Source organism: Eutrigla gurnardus, assembly GCF_963514095.1.
Source record: "Eutrigla gurnardus genome assembly, chromosome: 24".
In the NCBI taxonomy this organism is placed as follows: Eukaryota; Metazoa; Chordata; class Actinopteri; order Perciformes; family Triglidae; genus Eutrigla; species Eutrigla gurnardus.
The window spans coordinates 12,034,921-12,058,048 of record NC_139935.1 but is presented as its reverse complement, the minus strand read 5'-3'; the positions used below and the strand labels follow the sequence as shown (position 1 = coordinate 12,058,048).

At 43.5% G+C, this 23,128-nt stretch overlaps 2 protein-coding genes across 2 annotated transcripts in view; both read left to right on the top strand.

Annotated features, from left to right (window-relative positions):
• The window catches only part of LOC311010065 (uncharacterized protein), a gene marked incomplete at both ends in the record, with an annotated part of 49,945 nt that extends 40,884 nt beyond the window's left edge, over positions 1-9,061 (top strand). Inside the window, 3 exons of the mRNA XM_084004546.1 lie at positions 7,408-7,737; positions 8,285-8,367; positions 8,996-9,061. Of these exons, the coding sequence (XP_083860672.1) occupies positions 7,408-7,737; positions 8,285-8,367; positions 8,996-9,061 (479 nt within the window). The remainder of the gene's footprint in view (positions 1-7,407; positions 7,738-8,284; positions 8,368-8,995) is intronic.
• Positions 9,062-20,162: 11,101 nt separating this feature from the next.
• Positions 20,163-21,486, top strand: LOC311009937 (ubiquitin-protein ligase E3A-like). Its single transcript, XM_084004385.1, has 3 exons — positions 20,163-20,230; positions 20,341-20,484; positions 21,117-21,486. The coding sequence occupies exons 1-3, from the start codon at positions 20,187-20,189 to the stop codon at positions 21,235-21,237; spliced, it is 309 nt and encodes a 102-aa protein (XP_083860511.1). The 5' UTR covers positions 20,163-20,186; the 3' UTR covers positions 21,238-21,486.
• The last annotated feature ends 1,642 nt before the right edge of the window (positions 21,487-23,128 follow it).

Genomic DNA, 23,128 nt, shown 5'->3' with positions numbered 1-23,128 from the left:
TGACGTTGATTGTAGGCTAACGTTAATACACAATTCAGTCACGTTAGCTGACGTGCTAACTAGCTGACCAGCTTTCCATTATAAACTTGTTGGAAAAGGAAAGGTTAGGAAAAAGGAATCACGACACACTTAAACTTCATTTAACATTAAACAGTGTATTATATCGTTGGCAGATAACGAGACTTACCTCAAAGCCAGTATCATTGAAAAGTGAAGAAGACGACGATGCCGTTATCTTGACGTTCCACCAAAGATATTTTATTGTGAAGGAGATCACACTCTGAAACGCCAATAGTCTCACTCCAGTCTATGTGGAATTATGCCAACGACCCCCCCCCCCCCCCCTCTATTCAATGTATTATGTAAAAGAACATTCTGTTATATTAAAATATATCAAAACATTGGTTGGAACAAGTCTGTCTTTCCCAAACTTTGGTTGTGACTTGTCCTTATCATCCCGATGCAAACTTCCGCCCTCGTGCACACATCAAACTGTGCAGCTCTAATGTGATCATCACAGGTTAGCGGCTGCATGAGGACCATGAGGGAGAACATGGACGTCCCCACTATTCTGCAACAGCAGTGCTGTGTGAAGAGAGTGCAACACATTTCTTTGTCACACGGCTGATATGGTGTTAACGTGGCACAGTTGGTGTCTCCCTGCCTTATTACGTGGAGCATCCACAGTTAGTGAAGTGTTGTGTTGTCTGCTTGTGGACCTCGGTGTCACAGTGGGACAGAGACCACATCAGCTTCACCCTTAAGCCACGAGGACACGGGAATGTGATGGAACATGGCTGCAGGCTGTGGTGTTGTAACCATGTGTTCTGGTGTTCATGATGAACTGATGGTGGAATTGTTTTGAGTCCAGTTTGAATCACTGAATAGTTTCATGACATCTTTTTCTCTGGTGTCTTTTCTCTCTCTCTATTTGATCTTCTATCATCTCTCCAGACTCTGTCAGGCTGCTGAATGGGACTAGTCTGTGCTCAGGCAGACTGGAGGTGAAGTCCAACCAGTCCAACCAGTGGTGGTCCTCAGTGTGTGAAGCTGACTTTGACCAGCAGGATGCAGAGGTGGTCTGTAGGGAGCTTGGCTGTGGGGCTCCTTCAGTCCTCCAGGGGGCGCTCTATGGAGACGTGGGGGCTCCAACGTGGACCAAAGAGTTCCAGTGTGGAGGCCATGAGTCTGCTCTCCTGGACTGTAGAAGCTCAGGCTCAGATAGAAACACCTGCTCACCTGGCAAAGCTGTTGGACTCACCTGCTCAGGTAGAAGAGGAGCTGCAGCTTTGATCTGGTTCATTTCTGTTCTCATCAAACTCACTTTGCTCTTTGACTGACGACTCTCTTCTTTCTGTTCAGAGCCTGATGATGTCAGGTTGGTGGGAGGAGCCAGTCGCTGTGCTGGAACACTGGAGGTGAGACATCAGGGAGACTGGAGACCAGTGTTTGACTATGACTGGACCCTGAAGGAAGCAGCTGTTGTCTGTAGAGAGCTGGACTGTGGCTCTGCTGTTTCCGTAGGACGGAGAGAGGAGTCCTCAGACAGACCTGTGTGGAGGATCAGGTCTAACTGTGTTCATTCTGGATCCACTCTGAGGGAGTGTGCAACATCAGATTCCTCTTCCTCCATCCTGAATCTCACCTGCTCAGGTAAGCCCCTTAGTGACATCATCTATGACATCATCTATGACAGCAGTGTTCCCAGTATGTTCCTTCCTCTGTCCCAGTGACAGTCAGTGGTTTCCACTGGACTGAACTGTAAAGTTCTCCAGGACAATGACGTCCTAGAATGTAGAGAAGTGGGCTGGTTTCTGGAAGCTTCAGACCCTCCATAGACTGCTGAGCTTCACCTGGCAGGACACACCTGTCTGTCTGTCTGTCTGTCAGACCTGTGACATCACTTCCTGTTTTGAGGGTCCATCTTGTTGAACGGAGGGTAAATGTGACCTTTCATCTCTCGTCCCTCATTTCCATCTAAAGTCTTACCAAACTCCTTTCAGTAGAGAACTTCAAACAGGAAGTAGGACCATATAACAGCTGTGCTCAGGTCATTTCACTGGCTTCCAGTCCATTTTAGAATTGATTTGTTCATGTTAATGGTGTTTTTAAGACCCTACATGGTCTTGGACCCCAGTATCTCTCTGACAGGCTTGTGAGGTACCAAGCAGCCAGACCTCTCAGGTGGTCTAGAACAGGCCGTCTGGTTATTCCCCGGCTCTCCAGGAAAACTGGTGAAAGTGCCTTTAGCTTTTCATCATGGTGGGTGAGCCCCGATGCTGTTGTCCTTTAAAACTAAACTGGAAACATTCATTTCTAGCGGCACCGTCCAGGGGCCCGTTCCAGAAAGCAGGCTCAACCAACTCTGAACTGAACCCTGAACTTTGAGTCGACCAACTCTGAGTTTTCTGTTCCAGAACAGCTGTTCTGAATTAGTTCAGTCAACTCTGAGGATGTAAACTCTGAGTTACACGCGTGCCTGCCGACTCTATAAAGCCATCATCAATGGAGCTCCGATACTACGATTCACCATGGCAACCGGGAGAGAGTAAGAGATATTACTGAGTGTTTATGTAGAAAACGAGGTCATCCTTAGAAAGCGGAGCAACGTAACTGCATCAAAATAGAGACAGTTGGCGTGGCAGATAATCACTGCCTGACTTAATGTGTATAAATGAATGAAACAGTCGATTGATCTAAAGGTGATAAGTCTTTACTTACAGTCCCACAGCGTGACACTGGTGTAACAGTTAGCAACGCTGCCTACGGTTCAGGCGACAGAGGTTCAACTCCCGTGGTTCACAAAGTAGCGCAGTGAACAAATAATCATTTTCATATCGGTGTAATCCCCCCAGGCACAAAAAGAAAGTGGCTGCAGCTGAAAATTAAGCATAAGAATATTGCACAAATACGTAGACTAAGGCATATGATTTTAATCATATTTCACATATTAAACAGTAAATATAAGCAGCTATTTCAACAAAGAAATGTCCTTTTTCAGAAAACTCCCGTTCGCAAAAAATCTAGAGCTCTGCAAAGAATCTGGATTATGTCCGTGATATGAAATGTTGAAAATGTCGGAGAATATTGTTTAGATATGTGATCGGTAGGAAAAACAGTAATTTCCTTCTAAGTAATCAAAATCCTCTCCCAACGTAAAGCTGCTAGAATCCCTTTTATTTCCATATCGATGGTTGACGAGGAAAGGACGGACATTGTTTTCAGTTGGTTCAGATTTTGGAAAAAGGCAGACATGTAGGAGAAACTCAGGGTTTGTTGAAGCAAACCTGCCAGCGAGCAGGTTAGGTTCACAGAGTTGGTTACTATGGTAACTGACCTAAAGGTTGAGTTCACTCTCTTTCTGGAACGGAAAACTGAGAGATTCCCTCTTCTCAGGGTTAACAAACTCAGAGTTTCAGGAAAACCTGCTTTCTGGAACGAGCCCCAGGAGTCTGGTTGAAGGTCTGGATTATTACTTTCATTGTGTTCGTTCTTTTTATTGGTTTTAACCTGCATGTCACCTGTTGCTTTTACTATTCTTTATTTATCCTTTATCTTTTTATTGACTTGTCTTATAGATTCTAACTAGTTGGTTGCTTCTTTTCATGTATTTTTACTCCTACTTTTTAAAGGTTTTGATTCACATGAATCATTTAACACATCTGGTGCTTTTATGCAAGGACCTACAGACACCCTGTGCTCAAAGAAAATATCCTCAGTAATTATGAGACATGGGATGGCTCTAATTAATTTCTTGACCTGAACCTTTAGCCAGGCCCAGCTCCATCTGCACCTCAGCCCTGACGCTAGCTGTGCTACATAGATAGCGTCTTCCTCTTTGAGCTCTCATTCTGGAAAAGAACTGTCCAGATTAAGGATCGACCGATATGGATTTTTTAGGGCCGATGCCGATACCGATTTTCTGATCATCAGTCTTGGCCGATGACCGATACGGCCTGCCAATTTTCTTGAGCCGATATTTGGAGCCAATATTACTTTTGCTCCCTCAATTTACATGTTAAAAATGACACTGATAACAAATATTACAAGTGTCAATTTAAGATGGAATATGTATTGAACTTAAAAAAGGTGAGGTAGAACAAGAACAAGTAGAACAATATTGAACAAATATTAACAGCAGGTGAGGTAGAACAAGTAAAGTGCTGAAAAAGTGTCAGCCAGTGCTGCAGGAGTCGTCTCGCTGAAATGCTGCCACACTGGATTGGTTTTCTGAGTCTCTGCCATTTCTTTAAAAAGAATCAACAAAAGCACATATCGGTGTCAATCTCTTGTGCAATCATCTTACATTAATATCACCCACATTATGTTTGCATCATATGAAAGGTGGATATGGTGAACTTTACAAGGGGAAAGGCTTCCACATCTACAACACAGTCTTGATGCATTGCTTGCTGACATATTATGAAACAGATATAATCGGATCACTAAATGACTTTTGTCAACACATTTTAATAATTTACGAAAAAAATAAACCTGAAAGCCATCAAAATAAAATGCTCTATTTGTAATTTAAGACTGCCATGTTTTTTTTCTACACAAAATAAAATGAGCATGTCTTCGGCTACTAGGCAACACCTAGTATGCAGAGACAACACACTAATAATAATAGGTCTGAACGAAAATGCAAAAAAAAAAAAAAAGCTGCCAGCAACCTCAGAACATTAAGTAGCAGAGGAAAGTAACTTGATGTCAGATGCACATTAAACAACAGACTGTTTCTGTTCTAAACTGCACAACGTTAACATGGATACATATTCAACAAAGTATATAAACATTCTCTCAAAGGTAACGCTCTCCTTCAGTCAGCTCATATATGGCTGCGAGACGTGTGTCCCACGCATGCGCACACAAACACACCATGCACCCAACCTTCCCAATCTTACTGTATTTTACGAAAATAGTTCACCGAAACGTGTTTCTGAAAACATTTTAGGCGAGAAATAAGCTATGCAGTTGCTGAATCTGTCTTTATTTTAGATCGACAATGCTCAGTTTAAAAAAAAAGCTTGCGGGAGGCGCCGTCTCTCGAAACTCGCCGCGATGGCATTACACGGCTTCTTACATAGACAATGAATGGAAACGTCCCGCTCCGGGAAAAACGATCAGCCAAAACAGCATTTAACATTAAACAGCGTATTATATCGTTGGCAGATAACGAGACTTACCTCAAAGCCAGTATCATTGAAAAGTGAAGAAGACGACGATGCCGTTATCTTGACGTTCCACCAAAGATATTTTATTGTGAAGGAGATCACACTCTGAAACGCCAATAGTCTCACTCCAGTCTATGTGAAATTATGCCAACGACCCCCCCCCCCCCCCCCCCTCTATTCAATGCATTATGTAAAAGAACATTCTGTTATATTAAAACATCAAAATATTGGTTGGAACAAGTCTGTCTTTCCCAAACTTTGGTTGTGACTTGTCCTTATCGTCCCGATGCAAACTTCCGCCCTCGTGCACACATCAAACTGTGCAGCTCTAATGTGATCATCACAGGTTAGCGGCTGCATGAGGACCATGAGGGAGAACATGGACGTCCCCACTATTCTGCAACAGCAGTGCTGTGTGAAGAGAGTGCAACACATTTCTTTGTCACACGGCTGATATGGTGTTAACGTGGCACAGTTGGTGTCTCCCTGCCTTATTACGTGGAGCATCCACAGTTAGTGAAGTGTTGTGTTGTCTGCTTGTGGACCTCGGTGTCACAGTGGGACAGAGACCACATCAGCTTCACCCTTAAGCCACGAGTACACGGGAATGTGATGGAACATGGCTGCAGGCTGTGGTGTTGTAACCATGTGTTCTGGTGTTCATGATGAACTGATGGTGGAATTGTTTTGAGTCCAGTTTGAATCACTGAATAGTTTCATGACATCTTTTTCTCTGGTGTCTGGTGTCTTTTCTCTCTCTCTATTTGATCTTCTATCATCTCTCCAGACTCTGTCAGGCTGCTGAATGGGACTAGTCTGTGCTCAGGCAGACTGGAGGTGAAGTCCAACCAGTCCAACCAGTGGTGGTCCTCAGTGTGTGAAGCTGACTTTGACCAGCAGGATGCAGAGGTGGTCTGTAGGGAGCTTGGCTGTGGGGCTCCTTCAGTCCTCCAGGGGGCGCTCTATGGAGACGTGGGGGCTCCAACGTGGACCAAAGAGTTCCAGTGTGGAGGCCATGAGTCTGCTCTCCTGGACTGTAGAAGCTCAGGCTCAGATAGAAACACCTGCTCACCTGGCAAAGCTGTTGGACTCACCTGCTCAGGTAGAAGAGGAGCTGCAGCTTTGATCTGGTTCATTTCTGTTCTCATCAAACTCACTTTGCTCTTTGACTGACGACTCTCTTCTTTCTGTTCAGAGCCTGATGATGTCAGGTTGGTGGGAGGAGCCAGTCGCTGTGCTGGAACACTGGAGGTGAGACAGGGAGACTGGAGACCAGTGCATGGCAATGTCTGGACCCTGAAGGAAGCAGCTGTTGCCTGTAGAGAGCTGGACTGTGGCTCTGCTGTTTCTGTAGGACGGAGAAAGGAGTCCTCAAGAAGACCTGTGTGGTGGATCAGGTCTGACTGTGTTCATTCTGGATCCACTCTGAGGGAGTGTGCAACATCAATCTCCTCTTCCTCCATCCTGAATCTCACCTGCTCAGGTAAGCCCCTCAGTGACATCATCTATGACATCATCTATGACAGCAGTGTTCCCAGTATGTTCCTTCCTCTGTCCCAGTGACAGTCAGTGGTTTCCACTGAACTGAACTGTAAAGTTCTCCAGGACAATGACGTCCTAGAATGTAGAGAAGTGGGCTGGTTTCTGGAAGCTTCAGACCCTCCATAGACTGCTGAGCTTCACCTGGCAGACTTGTGACATCACTTCCTGTTTCCACAGCGTATCTTGATCTCATTCTAATGTTTAACGCTAGATTATGGGCTATAAGTCTCATGTTGTGCAATAAAAGTTTTCAAACATATCTTTTGTGTTTGATAATAATAATAACCATAATTATAATGACAATAATAAAGGTTATTTATAGCACTTATCAAAACAAGTAGTTACATCATGCTTTTTGAGGCAGACATCAAAAGAGGAAAGGAGAGAATAAAATGCAACATACACACATTTCCAGATATTTATGAACAAATATGAATAAATCCAAATTAATTCTTAAAAAATATATCAATCTGAACGTGTTCACAAACTACAGGTAGCATCTAACAGGATGTAACTGTTTCTATGACTTCCTGTGACGTCTATGAAGGCTGCTGGAAAGTGTTGGACTGCACGGCAGCTTTTAGGCTCCGCCTCCTGCTGCTGCTGCCTGATCTCGTCTACTTTCCAGGCGAGGAGCAGTTCATCTCCAACGAGCCTCATGTGACCGTTCATCATCTCTCTGTCTTTACAGACCTGCTGCTGCAGCCAAACATCTCCGTGTCCTCCTCCATGGACGGGGTCTCCGAGGCCCAGCAGCAGGGGTTTCAGGGGTTCAGGGGCTCCACCTTCATCGTCTTCTGCTCCGTCCAGCCACAGTACCCAGGAGGCTCCTTCCAGCTCACCTTCACCTCCTCCAACTCAGCACACAACTACACCCAGCCAGCTGTCAATCACACTGCCCACTTCCTGTTTCCTGCTGCAGAGCCCGCCCACCAGGGACGCTACAGCTGTGTTTATCACGTCCATGTTCTTTCTCATAACTTCTCCTCTGAGAGCCGTCTGCTCTCTGTCACTGTCGTAGGTAAGCTGACTGTTCAATTCCTGATTAGCATGACTGGAAGAAGTGAAATGTAATAATATTCTTTTAGATTTAGGTTTAATCCCACAGACACAAAAAGAATGTGGCTGCAGCTGAAAATGAAGCAGAAGAATATTGTGCAAACAGGCAGCCTAAGACATATGGTTTTAATCTGATGCCAGATTGCCAGTCTGCCCATGCTCGGCAATAAAATCCTTTCTGATTTTGATTCTGAACATCGTGTCCCGACGTCAGGCTGCTCCAATCAATGTGCTTCCATATCTATTAGGTGGAAGTTTAGGTTCACTGTCTTTGTGGAACAGAGGACCCAGAGTGTCCCTCTTCTCAGGCTTAACAAACTCAGAGTTTAACTAAACCTGCTTTCTGGAATCCAGCCCTGATCTAGTGAACAAAGTGAAACCAGGTCTGTAAATGGTGACAGCAAACAATGGACTGGAGGACAGAATGCCAGGTCCCTAGTTTGTGTTGAATGGCAGCTGTTGGAGTCATGATGAGTCATGTGATGACTGTCCATGTGTTTGATCATCAGATCTGAGACCCGTCATCATCAGATTGGTCACCGTGCCGCTGATTCTGCTGTCAGCGCAGGTCGGCCTTTACTTCTACTTTAAGGTACTGACACATGTCTGTTGTTGACAGCACTGACTCAGTCTGTGTTCATTGACCTGGAGAGAGGAGCCATGCAGGAAGTCACATGTCTGTGTGCTGTCACGTCTCTCCAGGCCAGCAGGGGGCAGAAGCCGGGCAGACGGGAGGACGTGGAGCCGGATTACTACAACCTGGGCGTTGGTGCAGCTGAAGGAGGGCCGACTGAACAGGAAGGAGCTCGGGGAGCAGAGTAGCACCTCCAAGGAGCTCCTCTCACATCCACATGGGTTTCTAACACACCGACACCAGCTCATGTTCATACGCATGTTCCTCTGGAAATATGACTCATCACATTTCTACTATATTGTTATTACTCTGGACATGAAAAGATGTCCATGTTGAAGTGGGGGGTTTGGAGCTAGGTGCTATCTCTGAAGCGTGAGGATCTGCTGGTGATGCTTCTGTACCTCTTCCCTGATGGTAAAAGAGTGAACAGGTGATGTGCTGGGTGGGAGGGGTCAGTGGGGATGTTTCTAGCCTTCCTGATGATTCTGGTGTCATAGTGTGAGGCGATGGTAGGAAGACTGCAGCCAATGACCTCAGAGGCTCTGTGCACTACTTTCTCTCTGTTGCTAACCCCAAATGTCCTCAGCTGATGGAGGAAGTGGAGTCTCTGCTGGGCTTTGCTGACAATGACACTGATGTTCAGGTCCCATGAGAGGGACTGGTGTATGGTGGGACCTAAAAGCAGAAGGAGGAGACCCTCTCAACAAGATGGCCATCGATGGAGAGGGGGAGGTGTTGGGCTGCCTTCTTTGTGAGGTCAACCATCAGCTCTTTGCTTGTAGATGTATTGATGATGAGGTTGTTGTCTTGGCACCACCTCACCAGCTGTTCTCCTTCACCCTGGTAAGCACCCTGCCGCTTTCCTGATGTTTTGATGGTGGAGCAGCCTTCTGACATCATGCTCTGAGATTGAAAAGGGGGACCAGCCAACCTAGGGTGGGGAGACTGAGAGAGCTGGTCTGAGCTTCACTGGTCTCCAATCTACAGTAGAAATGAAACAATTACAATCCCATCTCCACATTAATAACCTGTTTGAGCCCCTCCAGTCTGGTGTTCTCCACTGGCTTCCCATCTAGAAGGCATTCCACCATCTGGCCCCCCTCATCTCCCTGACCTCATCCCTCCCTACCAACCCTTGTGGGCCCTCAGATCCACATCAGCCGGTCTCCTCTCCATCCACAAATCCAACCTCCACATCTTCGGGGCCAGAGCCTTCTCCAGGGCAGCTCCCAGGCTCTGGGACTCCCTTCCCCAAACCATCGGTGATTCTGAGTCCCTCACCATATTCCAGTCCCGCCTCCAAACCCATCTTCTTTCTTCCATTGTTTTGTCTGATGGTCTGTTTATCTCTTCTCTGTAAAGCATCTTTGGGTTCAGAAAAGCGTGATATAATTGAATCTGTTATTATTATTATTATTAGAAATCCTTCAGCCTCTCAGGAAGGGGGGCTCACATGATGCTTGGTCTTGTAGTTAGTGATTGTGTGCCGGCCCTGCCAAACCCCCCTTAAAGTCATGGACTTGGAGCTTGTTTTCAGGTGTGACTCTAGAAGTGGCTTCAGCTGTTTGAGCTGCCTTTTGAAGTTGCTATTTAAGGAGTTTGTATTGGTCTTTGTCGCCACATTGAAATGCAGCATTTGTCTCACTGCATAGGCGCCTTACTTCCTTGTTGAAGCGAGGCTTGTTGTTGCTATGGTAACAGGTTTCTTCATGGAGACGTGGTTGAAATCTCCCAGCACCAGGACTGCAGAGTCCTGTTGGAGGTCCCAGAGACTGTTTTCACACAACTTCATCCGTTAGTCACATGTCATGACTTCACGTCAGCGCCCCCTTGTGGTTAACATGGCTCATTGTTGTTGTGAAGTCGATTTGGGCAGCAGGACACATTTAGCTGAAGAGAATCACAATGAACAGCTTATTTTTGTGATGAACCAATTTTCATAATTCATAAGAATTCTGCTTCATTTTGTACATAAAGTGTTGACTTAATGTTGTACTTTATAAACAAGTATTTGATTTTGTATTTCAGGATTTTACTCTTATTAATCATTTTGCTCATTTCATAACAATTGTACTTGATTTTGCTGTTTTTCATAAGTTTTGTGCTCATTTGACTTAGTTTAAGGAATGTTGTTGTTTATCGTGACTTTTTATTCATGACAATGTTTTATATGATGAGAAGAGAAAGCAAAAAGCAAAATGAAACAAAAATACCAAAAACTAACAAATATGAGGCCATGGGATGATCAGTAAATCCAAGGTAAATTTCAAAATAAAAGTCTGTATATAGAATAATGATTAAGCGTCTGTCTCAGGGAGTTTGCTCATTTTTGTACTGAACAGATTTTGATGAGAAATATGGTCATAACTAAGCAAACAATCTGCATAAACATAAGAAACATATGCAGCAGGTCGATGCAGTTGAAGTAGAACATTGAAATCTTGACTTTGTATATTTGTTTTGGAATTACAATCGACCACAAATCTCTCATTTCATGTTTCTATGTTCCATTTTCTGCCTAAATTTGATTTCTAGACTATTTCATGTGGTACGTTGTGGTTTTGAAGTGCTGTGGTTTAGTTTTGGACACATTTAAGGAGCTTTGTTGGAGGAGCCTGAGATCTGATCAGCGTGTTCACTGCAAAAATGGAATTTCAAGAAAGTAAAAAAAGCCTTGTATCAAGAAAATAAGTCTTATTTTTTGTCCAAAAAGAATATTAATCTTGTCAAGCAAGTTTTGCATTAGAAAAAATATCTCATTTTAAGAAAGTATGCCTTACTTTTTCTTGATAAGATATTCCAGCTAATTTTGAGCTAGAATGAACCAGAAAAAGAGTATAAAAATGTTTTACGATCAAACCCAGCGGGGCACCAAGATTATTTGCCTTATTTTAAGAGTAAGACCATTTGCACAACATCTCAATTCAAGAATGCCATGAAACAAGGACAAAAGTTTTTATTATTAATATTTTCATTTTCATTACAGGACAGTTGCTTGGTGAGATTGAAAACCATATGGGATATTATGCTGCAAACCAGCTGCAACATGATGTTTAGTTGCTATGCTGCTACAATAATTGATGTATTATTATTTTGATAGTGAGGTTCAAATCAGAACTGGCTTTTCAATCTGTTTGATTATGATGGATCTGGAATGCAGAAGTGCCCTTTTTTTTTGGATGTTGAATTGAGCAATTGTATTGCAAAGTTAATAAAAAAAATTAACTGGGGCGGTCGGTGGCGCAGTCGATAAGGCAGCCGCCCCACGTACGGAGGCTCAGCCGGTGGCGCAGTGGATAAAGCAGCCGCCCCATGTACGGAGGCTCAGCCTTGACGCGGAGATCAGTGGTTCCACTCCCAGCCCGGCAATCTCCTTCGCGCATGTCTTCCCCCTCTATCTCCCCTTTCCACACTGTCTCTCTCATAATAAAAAATAAAAAAAGGCTTGCATGGCACTCCAGCCATAAAAAAAAAAAAAAAAAAACTGAGAAAGTTGTGATATCTTGATTTAAGACATCACTTTTATATTTGTTATGCTGTTTTAAGAAATTATGTCTTATTTTAACTACTTTTATGCTCATTATCAATCCCAGATTAAGGTGTAATTTCTTAAATTAGTAAAGAGACTTAAATTCTAATTTTGAGTAATTTAATCTTGAATTAGTGTTTTTTTCATTGCTTGTTTTAGAAGAATTTGGATTAGTTTAAGATTTTCTGTCTAGTTTAAAGTCTCATTTTAGTGTTTCGGAGCTAAGAAATTTGGGCTTATTTTAAGAATTGCTTGTCAAGCAAAAAAAGCTTACCCCATTGGCAGATTTTTTTGCTTGATACAAGATAATTTGATTGAATATGAGAAAATTTTACTTCTTTCTAGAAGGGCTGTTTTTGCAGTGTTGGTTTGTTTGAGATTTGTGAAGACAGACTAAAGAGAAGACAGACTACGACGTGCCGTTCACTACTTATTCACAATTCTATCATGAAGTCAAAGCAAGAGCTTAAGGACTGTTTGTGTTTGGAAAATGCTGGTGCATGGCAGTGATAGTAGTCCCAGTGTTTGGACTTAAAACCAGATGCATGAATCACCCAGGTGTTCATGCGGATGGTAATCTATGGTCCAGTGAACTAGCAGTGCTAGCAGGCTCAGTGTAACGGTAAGGCTCACATCATCAACAGTGTTCCAGTCAATAGAACGGAGCAAAGCTCCCCATAGTACAAGAATAACATGGAACAGGGCTCTTAGTGGTGAAGTCCAACATGGAGGAATCCTCACATCCAACGACTGCTCCTCTGGAATCTTTGTGCAAATGTAAATAAATACATATATATTACATCATGTGATGTATCTGTCTGTTTTTTCACGTGACACTCTCTGAAATGAACGGCTACATGTTGACACATTTAGCTCCTAACGGTTAAAAAAGTGGTGAGTATTTTAAAGTCACTTTTTACCATATTTACAGCAATATTTGTGAACTTTGTCATATTGTTTGTTTTTGTGTTCCAGCTGAGAGCAAACAGCTGACGAGTTGGCAGAGAGCATTCTGGGACCAAACAGTTCCTCCAATCAAAAGTCCAAAGTCTGTCTCCGTTTCCGATTGGTCTCTTTAATGTTGTAAAGAAATGTTTGACTCCAACGTGTCAAATCATTGTTCTCAATCACTTTGCCAGTTTTTAAATTCAAGTAGTTTCACGTCATCATGTGATCAGTCTTGGACCACTTTGAGTGGAATCTATCATTTATAAATATAATATTAAGGAATAAATAATGGCAGTAATAAGATAAAAAGACACTGGTGATGGTATTTTCAGTTTACTGAGATGGGGTCCGACTCCCTGTGGTGTCCTGCTTATTATTATTATAATTATTGTTATTATTGCTATATATACTGTCTAATATGTGTGCGATGTTCCACAGGACTGTAGTTGAAACAGTGATTGACTTTAGAATGATTCTGTATGGATCCGTCAGTCTGCACTTCATGTCAGCACAACCGTATGAAAGCATCCCATAAAGGTCACATGTTGCCATGACAACAACGGAGAAATGACCAGACGGGCGACATCTTGGGCCAAATGCCAATGTCCCCCCTAAGGTCTAAGACCTGAACCCTCAGGGACCTAACGTGAACGTGCATCAAAGTGCGTGAGTCCGTGAGGGGGGACGTCGGGATTGGGCTTTTGTTTCGATGCTAGCTAGCTACACAAGTAGCCGTTAAAGGAGTGGAACTGAACAACTCCACCCAAACACCAGATGACGACGTTGTACTTCTCTGCGGGGTTCTTTCCGTTAACTCGTCACTTCTATTAACGACGGTTCAACACGTAGTGACGGAGAAACCGAAGCTTTCTGAACCACTGAATCAATACGAAGCAATGTGTGGAAACGTTCAGTGTTTGGATCCAGTTAAATATGGCGACATCTGCTGGCCAATGTTTGCCATTACATGGAACAAGTTAAAGATGCATAACAGTAAGGCCCTGTTCTGTATGTGTGACCTTGTTGATTTTGCTCTGCTGCTATGAACTTAGACGAGACCGGTTGGATGGACCACTGGACTTGTTTATTGCTGCAACTGAAACATGGGAACAACACACAACCAGCGTGTCAATGAAAGATGTCAGTCTGTTCCTCGAACCACAGCGTAACGTTACTCGCTTCTGCACAGTGATCGTATAGTGATAACATTTTTTAGCATACTTGAAAATAAAATATAAAACACAAAAGATCATAAAGGCCTGCATTTGTAACGGGTTGTAAATAGTCTGTTAAAATGCCTGCATAAATGGGGACAGTGCCATCTGCTGGTGTCAATGTTGCATTGCGGCACAGGGTTAAAAGAAGTGATTTATGGGTAATCCACAGCAGAACGTGTGGAAACTGCTGCGGTAAATCACATGCTAAACGCTGCAGGGATAATTGCAAGCTGAAGTGCCATAAATACGGTGGCCCAGAGGTGTCAGGCCAAATACAAAAGTCACAACACAAATACAAAAGCCGCAACACAAATACAAAAGCCACAACGGAAGTGACCTCAAACACATCTCATACTACATTTTTTTTTTTTTTTACTTTATTGACATCTCGTTCTCATCTTCTCTCACATAACTGAATTGATTTTGGTTCTAGCTCCCATTTAATGGACATTACTTATCAAAATATAAAGCATGATTAGGATTACACTTAATTAAATATTTCAAAATATTTTTTCAGTCAAACTACCATTGTCAAATGTTTTCTACAGTTTTTTATATATGTGCGCTCTCGCTTTCTTCCTCTTACCTGAGTAGCTGTTTTCACTCGCCATCGATTGCAACTATTAAGCAGCTTTTATCGATCATTAATGTTCATAGATTGTATTATTCCTCTGACCACGGAACACCAGCACCTTCACCGAGACGACGGAGGAAATCGGCCGTCGGAGGAGCTACATTATTCACATACATGGAATTTGGATTTCCCTCTGAAGTAAGTAATATCACTTATCTGGTTAAACAAGTTCTTCTATTATTTGATTATGAATAGACAGGCATATGCATGCATAAACAAAATCAACAGACATGTAGGCTAATATAAGCCGTTTTAATATCATGTATGAGTTTGGTGGGATAAAAAAAACAAGTAGTGGGCTATTAGTGAATCATTTATTAGACAAATAATCCATGTTATATATACAGGTTGCAATACGTGTATGATAAGAAATAAGTACTGTTCATCAACAAATTAACAGGAAAACATTCAGAATAAATGTAATATCTTGTGTTTTCTCTTACAGGTTGGTGCCAGAGGGCTGTACTGCAGGTCAATCCTCATGTTCCCCCGCTGGGGGAGGGGATTTAAGGAAGGACCTCCGTCTTTCAAGGCGTTCCAAGGAGAACCTCGTCCACTGCTTACTAACAGAACATACCTTATATATAGTTTACGTAATTTCTCCGGCGGCTGAGGAAGTTTAAGGTCTCCCCCTCCATCCTGAGGACCTTCTACTCCGCAGCCATTGAGAGCATCCTCACAGGTTGTACCTCAGCCTGCTATGGAAGCTGCACTGCACGGGACCGAGCTGCATTGCAGAGGGTATCAAGGCATCCCTCACCACGCTGGAGGAAACGTACAGCAAGAGGGTGAGGCTGAGAGCCAGGAAAATCTCTTCTTTACCCTGCTGCAGTCGGGGAGACATCAACGCTGCATAAAGGCCAGGACAGACACTGAGGAAGAGCTTTTTCCTGCAGGCAGTCAGACTTCTCAACCATGATGGACTTTAATTGGAACTTTATGCACTTTTAACACACAAAAAAACACCTGCAATTTTAAGTCATTTTTTATACTATACTTTTTATATCCTCAGAGTCTCCAGCAGTCCTGGGACATCCTCAGAGGCTCCAGCAGTCCTGGGACATCGTCAGAGTCTCCAGCAGTCCTGGGACATCCTCAGGGTCTCCAGCAGTCCTGGGACATCCTCAGAGGCTCGCAGCTGCAGTGTCTGCTCCAAATGTCCAGTTCCCTGTGTTGCAGGAACATGATTATTGTTGAGGTTTTATTTTTGTTTATCAGTAGTGCAGTTTATAAGTAAAACCACACGGTAGAAGTTCTTACAGTCAAATGTTTCCTGTTAAATGTTTTAGGAATATATCTGATGATCTGTACAAATCTAAATAATAAATATCTGAATATATATCATTGTTGACTCATGTTTTAGGCCTGCAGGTCTATTTCCCTCCTGCTCTGGAGGAGAGACCCTGCTGCAGTGGTTGGCATCATGGCTGAGGAGATGGGGTGTAGTGGGGTAATAGCAGGTCTTTGCTCCATCACCTCATCCATGACAACAAACACTTCCAGTGTGCAGCAGTGACCTCTCCTCCCTCAGTGCTGACACTGTCAGTTCCTTTAAACAACATATACAAACACTTCTTGTAATCATTGTTTAGATCAACTATTCACCACTAGTCATATATTATAATATGTACTGTAATACTGTTCCACATGGGACCAACTTAATGGACTCTGATGTTTTAACACATTGTAGATATTACCCAGCACCGACTTTGCCTGGTTATTAATAAGAAAGACAACTTCATCTTGTTTCTTTTATGCTTCACATCAAGCATGTAGAGTTCAATACTTTAAACTGCTTCCAACTCACCTTGTATTTCTGCTTGAGGGTCTCCCACTTCTTCTTAGCTCATCCATCTCCACCTTCCCTCCACCCCTGTTCTTTAAGAAACATCCTATATGAAGAACAGTACATAGAAAAGTGTTACAGCACATTGATGATTTCTTGCTGTTCAACAGAACGTTTCAGGTAGACATCTCAGGAGAGCAGGACATCTCCCATCTATATACGCTGATGTTCAACCTTATATCATTGAGTAGCTAAATATGCACCAGTAGTACTTAAGCCCTGCATATGAGAATTATAACATTTAACACCACATTTTCTTAAATGAAGCCTCTCAGAGCAGCATTCCTCCTGCCGGTGAACTTCTCCTCATCGTTCCCTCCACCGGATGAGGCGCTCGGTGTCTGCATCCCTCCCTTTAACGAACAATGATGCACCGTGTTATTTACCACCGTTAGTAAATATATAACCACGTTTTAACATAAGCACTATCTTTTTAGTTAACGTCGTTAAAAACGGCACATTTGCTGCTTCGGTTACGCTCGCTAACCTCTGTGGTAAATTACCGTCTGTAGGCTAGCCGGCTAGCAGGACCTTCGATTAGTAACGTTAACGTACAATTCCAACAACAATAAAGTAACGTTCATTATCAATACGATTTAAAAGTCAGCTGGAAACATAAAAATCATGTTACAGTATACTTACATGTGTACGCGGTTTGTTGCTGACTGTCGCCAGAATCACCGCAATCGTCCGCCATTATCCAAAACTTTTCAGAAGTCAGACGAGTTGCAATGCATTTTGGGAAGTTGAGTTTATCCGTGTTTTAGGTCACTTCCGTTGTGGCTTTTGTATTTGTGTTGTAGCTTTTGTATTTGTGTTGCAGCTTTTGTATTTGGCCTGACACCTCTGGGCCACCGTACATAAAGCCCACAACACATCACTTTAGTTTACTGTATTTTTGTTATCTAATTGAGAAATGAACGCCGTTTATTTGGCGTCAGGTAAATTATTAAGTTCAGGCGCAGAGCTCAATGCTAGCTTATGCGTAGCTTATTTTACGTTGTCTCTGATGCTAGCCCTCCGTTCTCATTTATTATGTGTTGTGTAGGGCTGCTTGTGTCTCTGTCTGTGATGCTGACGTGCTGTCTTTGACACACTGGTTTCCCCATGTGCAGGTGCAGGTCTACATATACAACGCAGAGAGCAAGAGAGACTGGCACATAGTGGACCGTTACACATTCACATATAACACAGAATATTTTACATTCAACAATACAAACAAACATACCTGAAACATGGGAACAACACACAACCAGCGTGTCAATGAAAGATGTCAGTCTGTTCCTCGACCTACAAAAGAAGAGCTCCGCATGAGAGAGATGAGAGTACGCAGGTCACGTACACCTCGTGCTGCTGGTAGCTAGCTTAAATCACATTCACACATATTACGGCAACAATTCTTCATAAAACAGTCAAACTACGAGTTTTACAAGACTTACGCTTAATAAGCAATTATACACATTAAATGCTGACCGAGTCTACATAATAATATAACAATATGAAAACATAGTTTGCATTTATAATTATCGTGATGTCCGAGCGAACAGAATGGTAACTCACCCACAGCGTAACGTTACTCGCTTCTGAGCGCTAAACCAAATGCCCAGCATTAAGCGTAACGCAAACATCCGCTGTGGACTTTCAAAATAAAGTACATTTTCAAAATAAAACCGTTGGTTGCAGTCCCAAGTTTGACAGGAATTTAACAAAATAACAAATTCATTATTTACACTGTTACATATGTGTAACTATAAAGGCTCTGTGTGCATGTTGACATATGTGAAAGTCATTAATATTATATGTTTAATTGTGTTATTATGCTATATATGCCTATTTTTGTTATTTCAATGAGATCAGTGATGTAGACATTTAGTGTTCATGTAATTATTTCAATACAACTCATGTAAATAAATGTCATATTTGAAGCACACTGTCAGGAAATGGTTGTTTTGAATTTCAGGCGAGAGAGAGAGAGAGAGAGAGACATAAGGAGACATAAGGAGGGAGGCCAAACAGGCTGCTTGCAGGAACAACTGGTGTTTGTTGTCACTGATGGTGAATATAAAGTGTATTAAAATACCATCTAACAAATGAAGCACCTATATGAAGTGGAGCTGTCAATGTGTCTCTTTAATCCTGTTCAAATGTAAATCCATATTTGGTTCAGTATAGGGCTGCGACACCGTCTTGGACGGAGACGCGTGAGACAGGACCGGGATCTTACGGCGCGAGGGGAGACAAGTGTTACGGGCATGTCAACTTTCTGTATGAAAAAAACTTTTCAACCGGGGTCAGAGCCAATCAGAGTTGAAGGCCCGCACATACTCGGCCTCTGATTGGCTCAGACCGTGGTGATTCATCTGTATGCTGTGGGGGGAAAGACGCTAGATAGACCCGCTGGAGCTCCGGTGCGACCAAGGAACACATTTAAGCCGCACTTCACTGATTTTTGGTCGCATGTGCATCCTAAATGGTTGCACTCTGCAGCCCAGGACTCCTGAAAAACGGTCCGTGTGGAACAATGTTCCCTGCTGAGCAGCGGCATAATGCGCGAGATAGGAATTTAAGAAGCTTCGAGGCAGTTTTTGTCTCGAGCATTTTTTAGAATCGAGTTACTCGAATAACTCGAGGAATCGTTTCAGCCCTAGTTCAATATTAGCATGTGTAAATCCATAGTCAATGCCATTATCGTGGTTGTGTTACGTCTTGTCCACTAGAGGGCGTTCCAAAAACATTTCCAGTAAATATGTAGAGTTCCCAACAGGCGACAGCTTTCTAGCTTAGTTAAACGTAAAGCTTAGTGAAGTGTTGTATTACAAAGTGAATGACGTCAAATAGTCAACTTTAACAGAAATTACAACCACGTTGCCGTTCTCCGGAGGACGCCGTGTGTCCGTTGCCATGGTTACAGGGCACAAAGGCATCCCTTTATGTGGGTAGGCCAAGGTGAGGAGGGTGGGTTTTGCTAACACATTGGATTATTATTTGTTAGCATTTGATTAGTTTAGATTTTGTTTCCTATTTGAATGACATTCGATCCTGAATTTCATTCCAACAGCCTGAATATGTGGAGAGCATCACGGAGGTGAAACGAGTGTAAAAGTGACCTGTTGAATAAAAAAAGACCTCTTTAATCCAAACGATGGCCTTCTTTTGATCCGTCCATTGGACACATTTAGCTCGGTAATGTAAATCTATTGAACAGATTGATGCCACATATGATTTGCACGTTGCATTCATAGGTTTCTGTTGAAATGTGATGCAGCAGTATTGAAATGGGAATGAAGAATAGCAGGAAGTGATGTCGTAAGTCATGTATGATTGAAGGGAAAACGGGGACAAGATTCCAGTGACCAATGAAAACCGAAAGGTGAGACAAACCTTCTTGAGCTCTCGCCGTACGGTCCACAGGACTCGGAGGTCTTATTGTTGCCGTGGCGTTAGGAAGACTGGCTCCCTCTGATGCAGCCTACTGGAGCAGGTCTTCTTCAGGACCATCAGGCCGTTTAGCTCATGTTACACAAGTGGAGTAGCTGATTGATGTCTTTTTTGAATGTTGGGTGAAGAAAACAGAACCTGGACTTCCACGCACTGGAAGAAACGATGGAGTACGACGGAGGATACAACAGAGATTCTCCAATCATCAAGTAAGGAAGAGTTTTTGTCGGTGCAGCATGTATGGGTTAAACACACGGAACGTCTACAAGTCGCTCCTCAGAGACTCAGACTGTTGGGATGTCCATTTGATGACTCGCAGGGAGTTCTGGGAGACGTTGCACTCGTTCAGGGAGGACCAGAAGCGCCTCTTCCTGCAGTTCACCACCGGCACCGACCGAGCGCCCGTAGGCGGGCTGGGCAAGCTGAAGATGATCATCACCAAGAACGGCCCCGACACCGACAGGTGAGCCACGCCGTCTTTATGTAGCAGCTCTGAATGGAGCCGCAAGACGCTGGTTTGAACTGGAGAAGAACTGGTGTCTGTACCAGCAGAACTCCATTCAAAAAGCAAGGAAAATAACAACGTGGCTCCAATTACCCACCAAATATACTGATGACATTAGACCCAGCATGCTTTTCTGTATCTGTCCAGCATCTCCTGTAGTTCATCCAACACATAATCCATGTTCAAGTAATATTTCACCCTGTTTCTTAGAAAAACACTGAAGGTAACATTCTGTCCACAAACACCACTTCAACCCAACCCAGAGCTTTCTACACTTACTGTTGTCTTCCTCATTTTAGCAGCTTTTCTTCACCAACTTCTCTCAGAACTCCATCTGAATGTATTATCATTTAGTGGGTTTTTGGTTTGTTGGTGGAAGCCTGTCTCCGTCTGCTGCGCTGCAATACCACTCTCCACCTGAACCGTTAGTGGTGGCGCTATTTTCTAAAGGAAAAGTCTCACTAAACACTGTTTAACTTGAGATGTGCTAGTAAATATGACGTTAAGTGTATAAACTGGAGTATCAGGGACGTCAGATTGCTCCCATCATGTATATATTTGATGAATAACTCCGTCATCTCGTCCTGCAGGTTACCAACGTCTCACACCTGCTTTAACGTGCTGCTGCTGCCCGAGTACAACAGCAAGGAGACGCTGCGGGAGAGACTGCTCAAAGCCATCACCTACACCAAAGGGTTCGGCATGCTCTGAGGCCGCGCTCCCAAACACACAGCCGACGGACTGTTGTCAGAAAAAGGCCATCAAAGCCCCGTCCTTCCTTTATCTCACACACGGTCAAAAAGGTTTGACACCCGACACACCCCTCCACCGAGGAAAACCAAGACGTGGGGTTGAAAACCACAAACGGTGAAATGTCCAACTAGAGTGCTGAGTCGGTCGTCCTGTGTTGCTTCCTGTCTGTAGGGGGACCACCCAGTTTGACGGGTCCCCACGCGGTACCGCAAACCTGAGCCGTTCTTTCTGTTCCGTCGCTCTTCATTTTCCCGTCGTCATGGTTACAGACAGGCCTGGGCAAAGTGATGCTGGAGGCAACTTTTCATTGAAACCTCCGTCATGTGGAGCGATGGATTACTTTCAGCCGTTAGTGAGCCTGGGTCTCTTTTAACATGATTCTGTACCTCCGTTTTGTAATGCCGAACATACTGCTCACTTGGACATGTGACAGAGCTCTTGGGAAGGTCAAAAGGTCAACCCCATCCAGGCAAGGAAAGGCATTTTCATCCATGGGTTCGACTCCCGACGGTTGCATTCTGAAAGATTGAAACTGATGAAGGTCTACACATATTCAGTGTTGTGAAAACATGCGAAACAAAGATGACAGCTTTTTCCAACTCGTATCGACTCGTGATCCTGATTTGAGTCCACGGAGCCCGGAATCTTACATCTGGTCTGCTGGATTTACTCTGTCGCATGATGTCACACAACATGCTAATTCTGGGAACATCGTGAAATCTGTAGCGCAAATGAAGCATTAAGCTCAGTTTTACCCATCTAAGGTAGCTAGCTAGTGAGCTAACCGCTAGCATGTCGGCTATTGTTACCATTACGGTTAAGTTCTCTAATAGTGACATAATGTGGCGATTAGCATTAGCAATGTATTATATTAACACTATATGTAGAATTAAAATACTTGGTACTTAAAGGCTGAGTAGGTTATTTGGGAAAACCAGAGACTTTGACTTTGAACGCATCGCCTTTAGTGCCGTCACAACCATGCTGAACCTATAGGTGGCAGTGTAACGAGTGCCTTTTCTAAATGTGAGCTACGAGTGACGTGTATGCGTTTGCCTCAGAACAACTGCCATGATTGGCTGAATAGTCCGCTGCGCCCGCCCCACGAGTGAGGAAAAAAAAAAAAAAATTAAGAAGAAGCAGAGCCAGTCTGGAAGAAGAAGCGCTGAAAATGAGTGAACATGTTAGACGCTATTCAACACTAGAGTGACTATAGCGCATCAATAGACTTGTTATTTTGGTTATGACGGGTGTACAATAATTTCCCTCAAAATACGATAATTTTATGTCTCTGGTACGATAATCCTACATTTCTCACCTGGCAACACTGCGACAGCAGCAACACTTGCAACCCCAGGTAACCCCTCTGAACACCAGCCAGCAAGCAGAGAGGAATGCCAGCGCCGCCAGAAGCAGCAATGCAACAAGTCTGCTCCACCTCTGACGGCGCTGCATGCCGGAGCACCCATCCGTTTCCAGCAGGAAGATGGCCGCTGGAAACCTGCACAGTCATCCAACCCGCAGAGACCCCGCCAAGTTCCCACATCCAAAGCAACGACGGACGGACCTTCAGGGGCGACCGACGACACGTCCTCCTTAACAAACACACACCTCACACAGCAGCCAGAGGTCAGCAAAGACGATTTGACCTCTGGACAAAAAGAGACAAGTGAACAACAAACTCACCATGGTTGAGTGTGTGAACCAGAGCACAGCAATCCCTGTTCCAGGTACGGTCGTCCCATTCAGCCAAGGCAAGTCCTCGACTTCTAATTGGCTGAAAAGGGTGTATGAAGAACACTGGCCTTTTTATATAAAACACAAAGAAAGAAACTAGTTGTGCCTTTTG

Excerpts from the sequence above, each read along its gene's own strand:
- LOC311009937 (XM_084004385.1), top strand. The coding sequence starts at position 20,187 with ATGGAGTACGACGGAGGATACAACAGAGATTCTCCAATCATCAA. Across the intron at positions 20,231-20,340 it reads AGAGATTCTCCAATCATCAA|GGAGTTCTGGGAGACGTTGC; the intron begins GTAAGGAAGAGT and ends GATGACTCGCAG. Across the intron at positions 20,485-21,116 it reads AACGGCCCCGACACCGACAG|GTTACCAACGTCTCACACCT; the intron begins GTGAGCCACGCC and ends CTCGTCCTGCAG.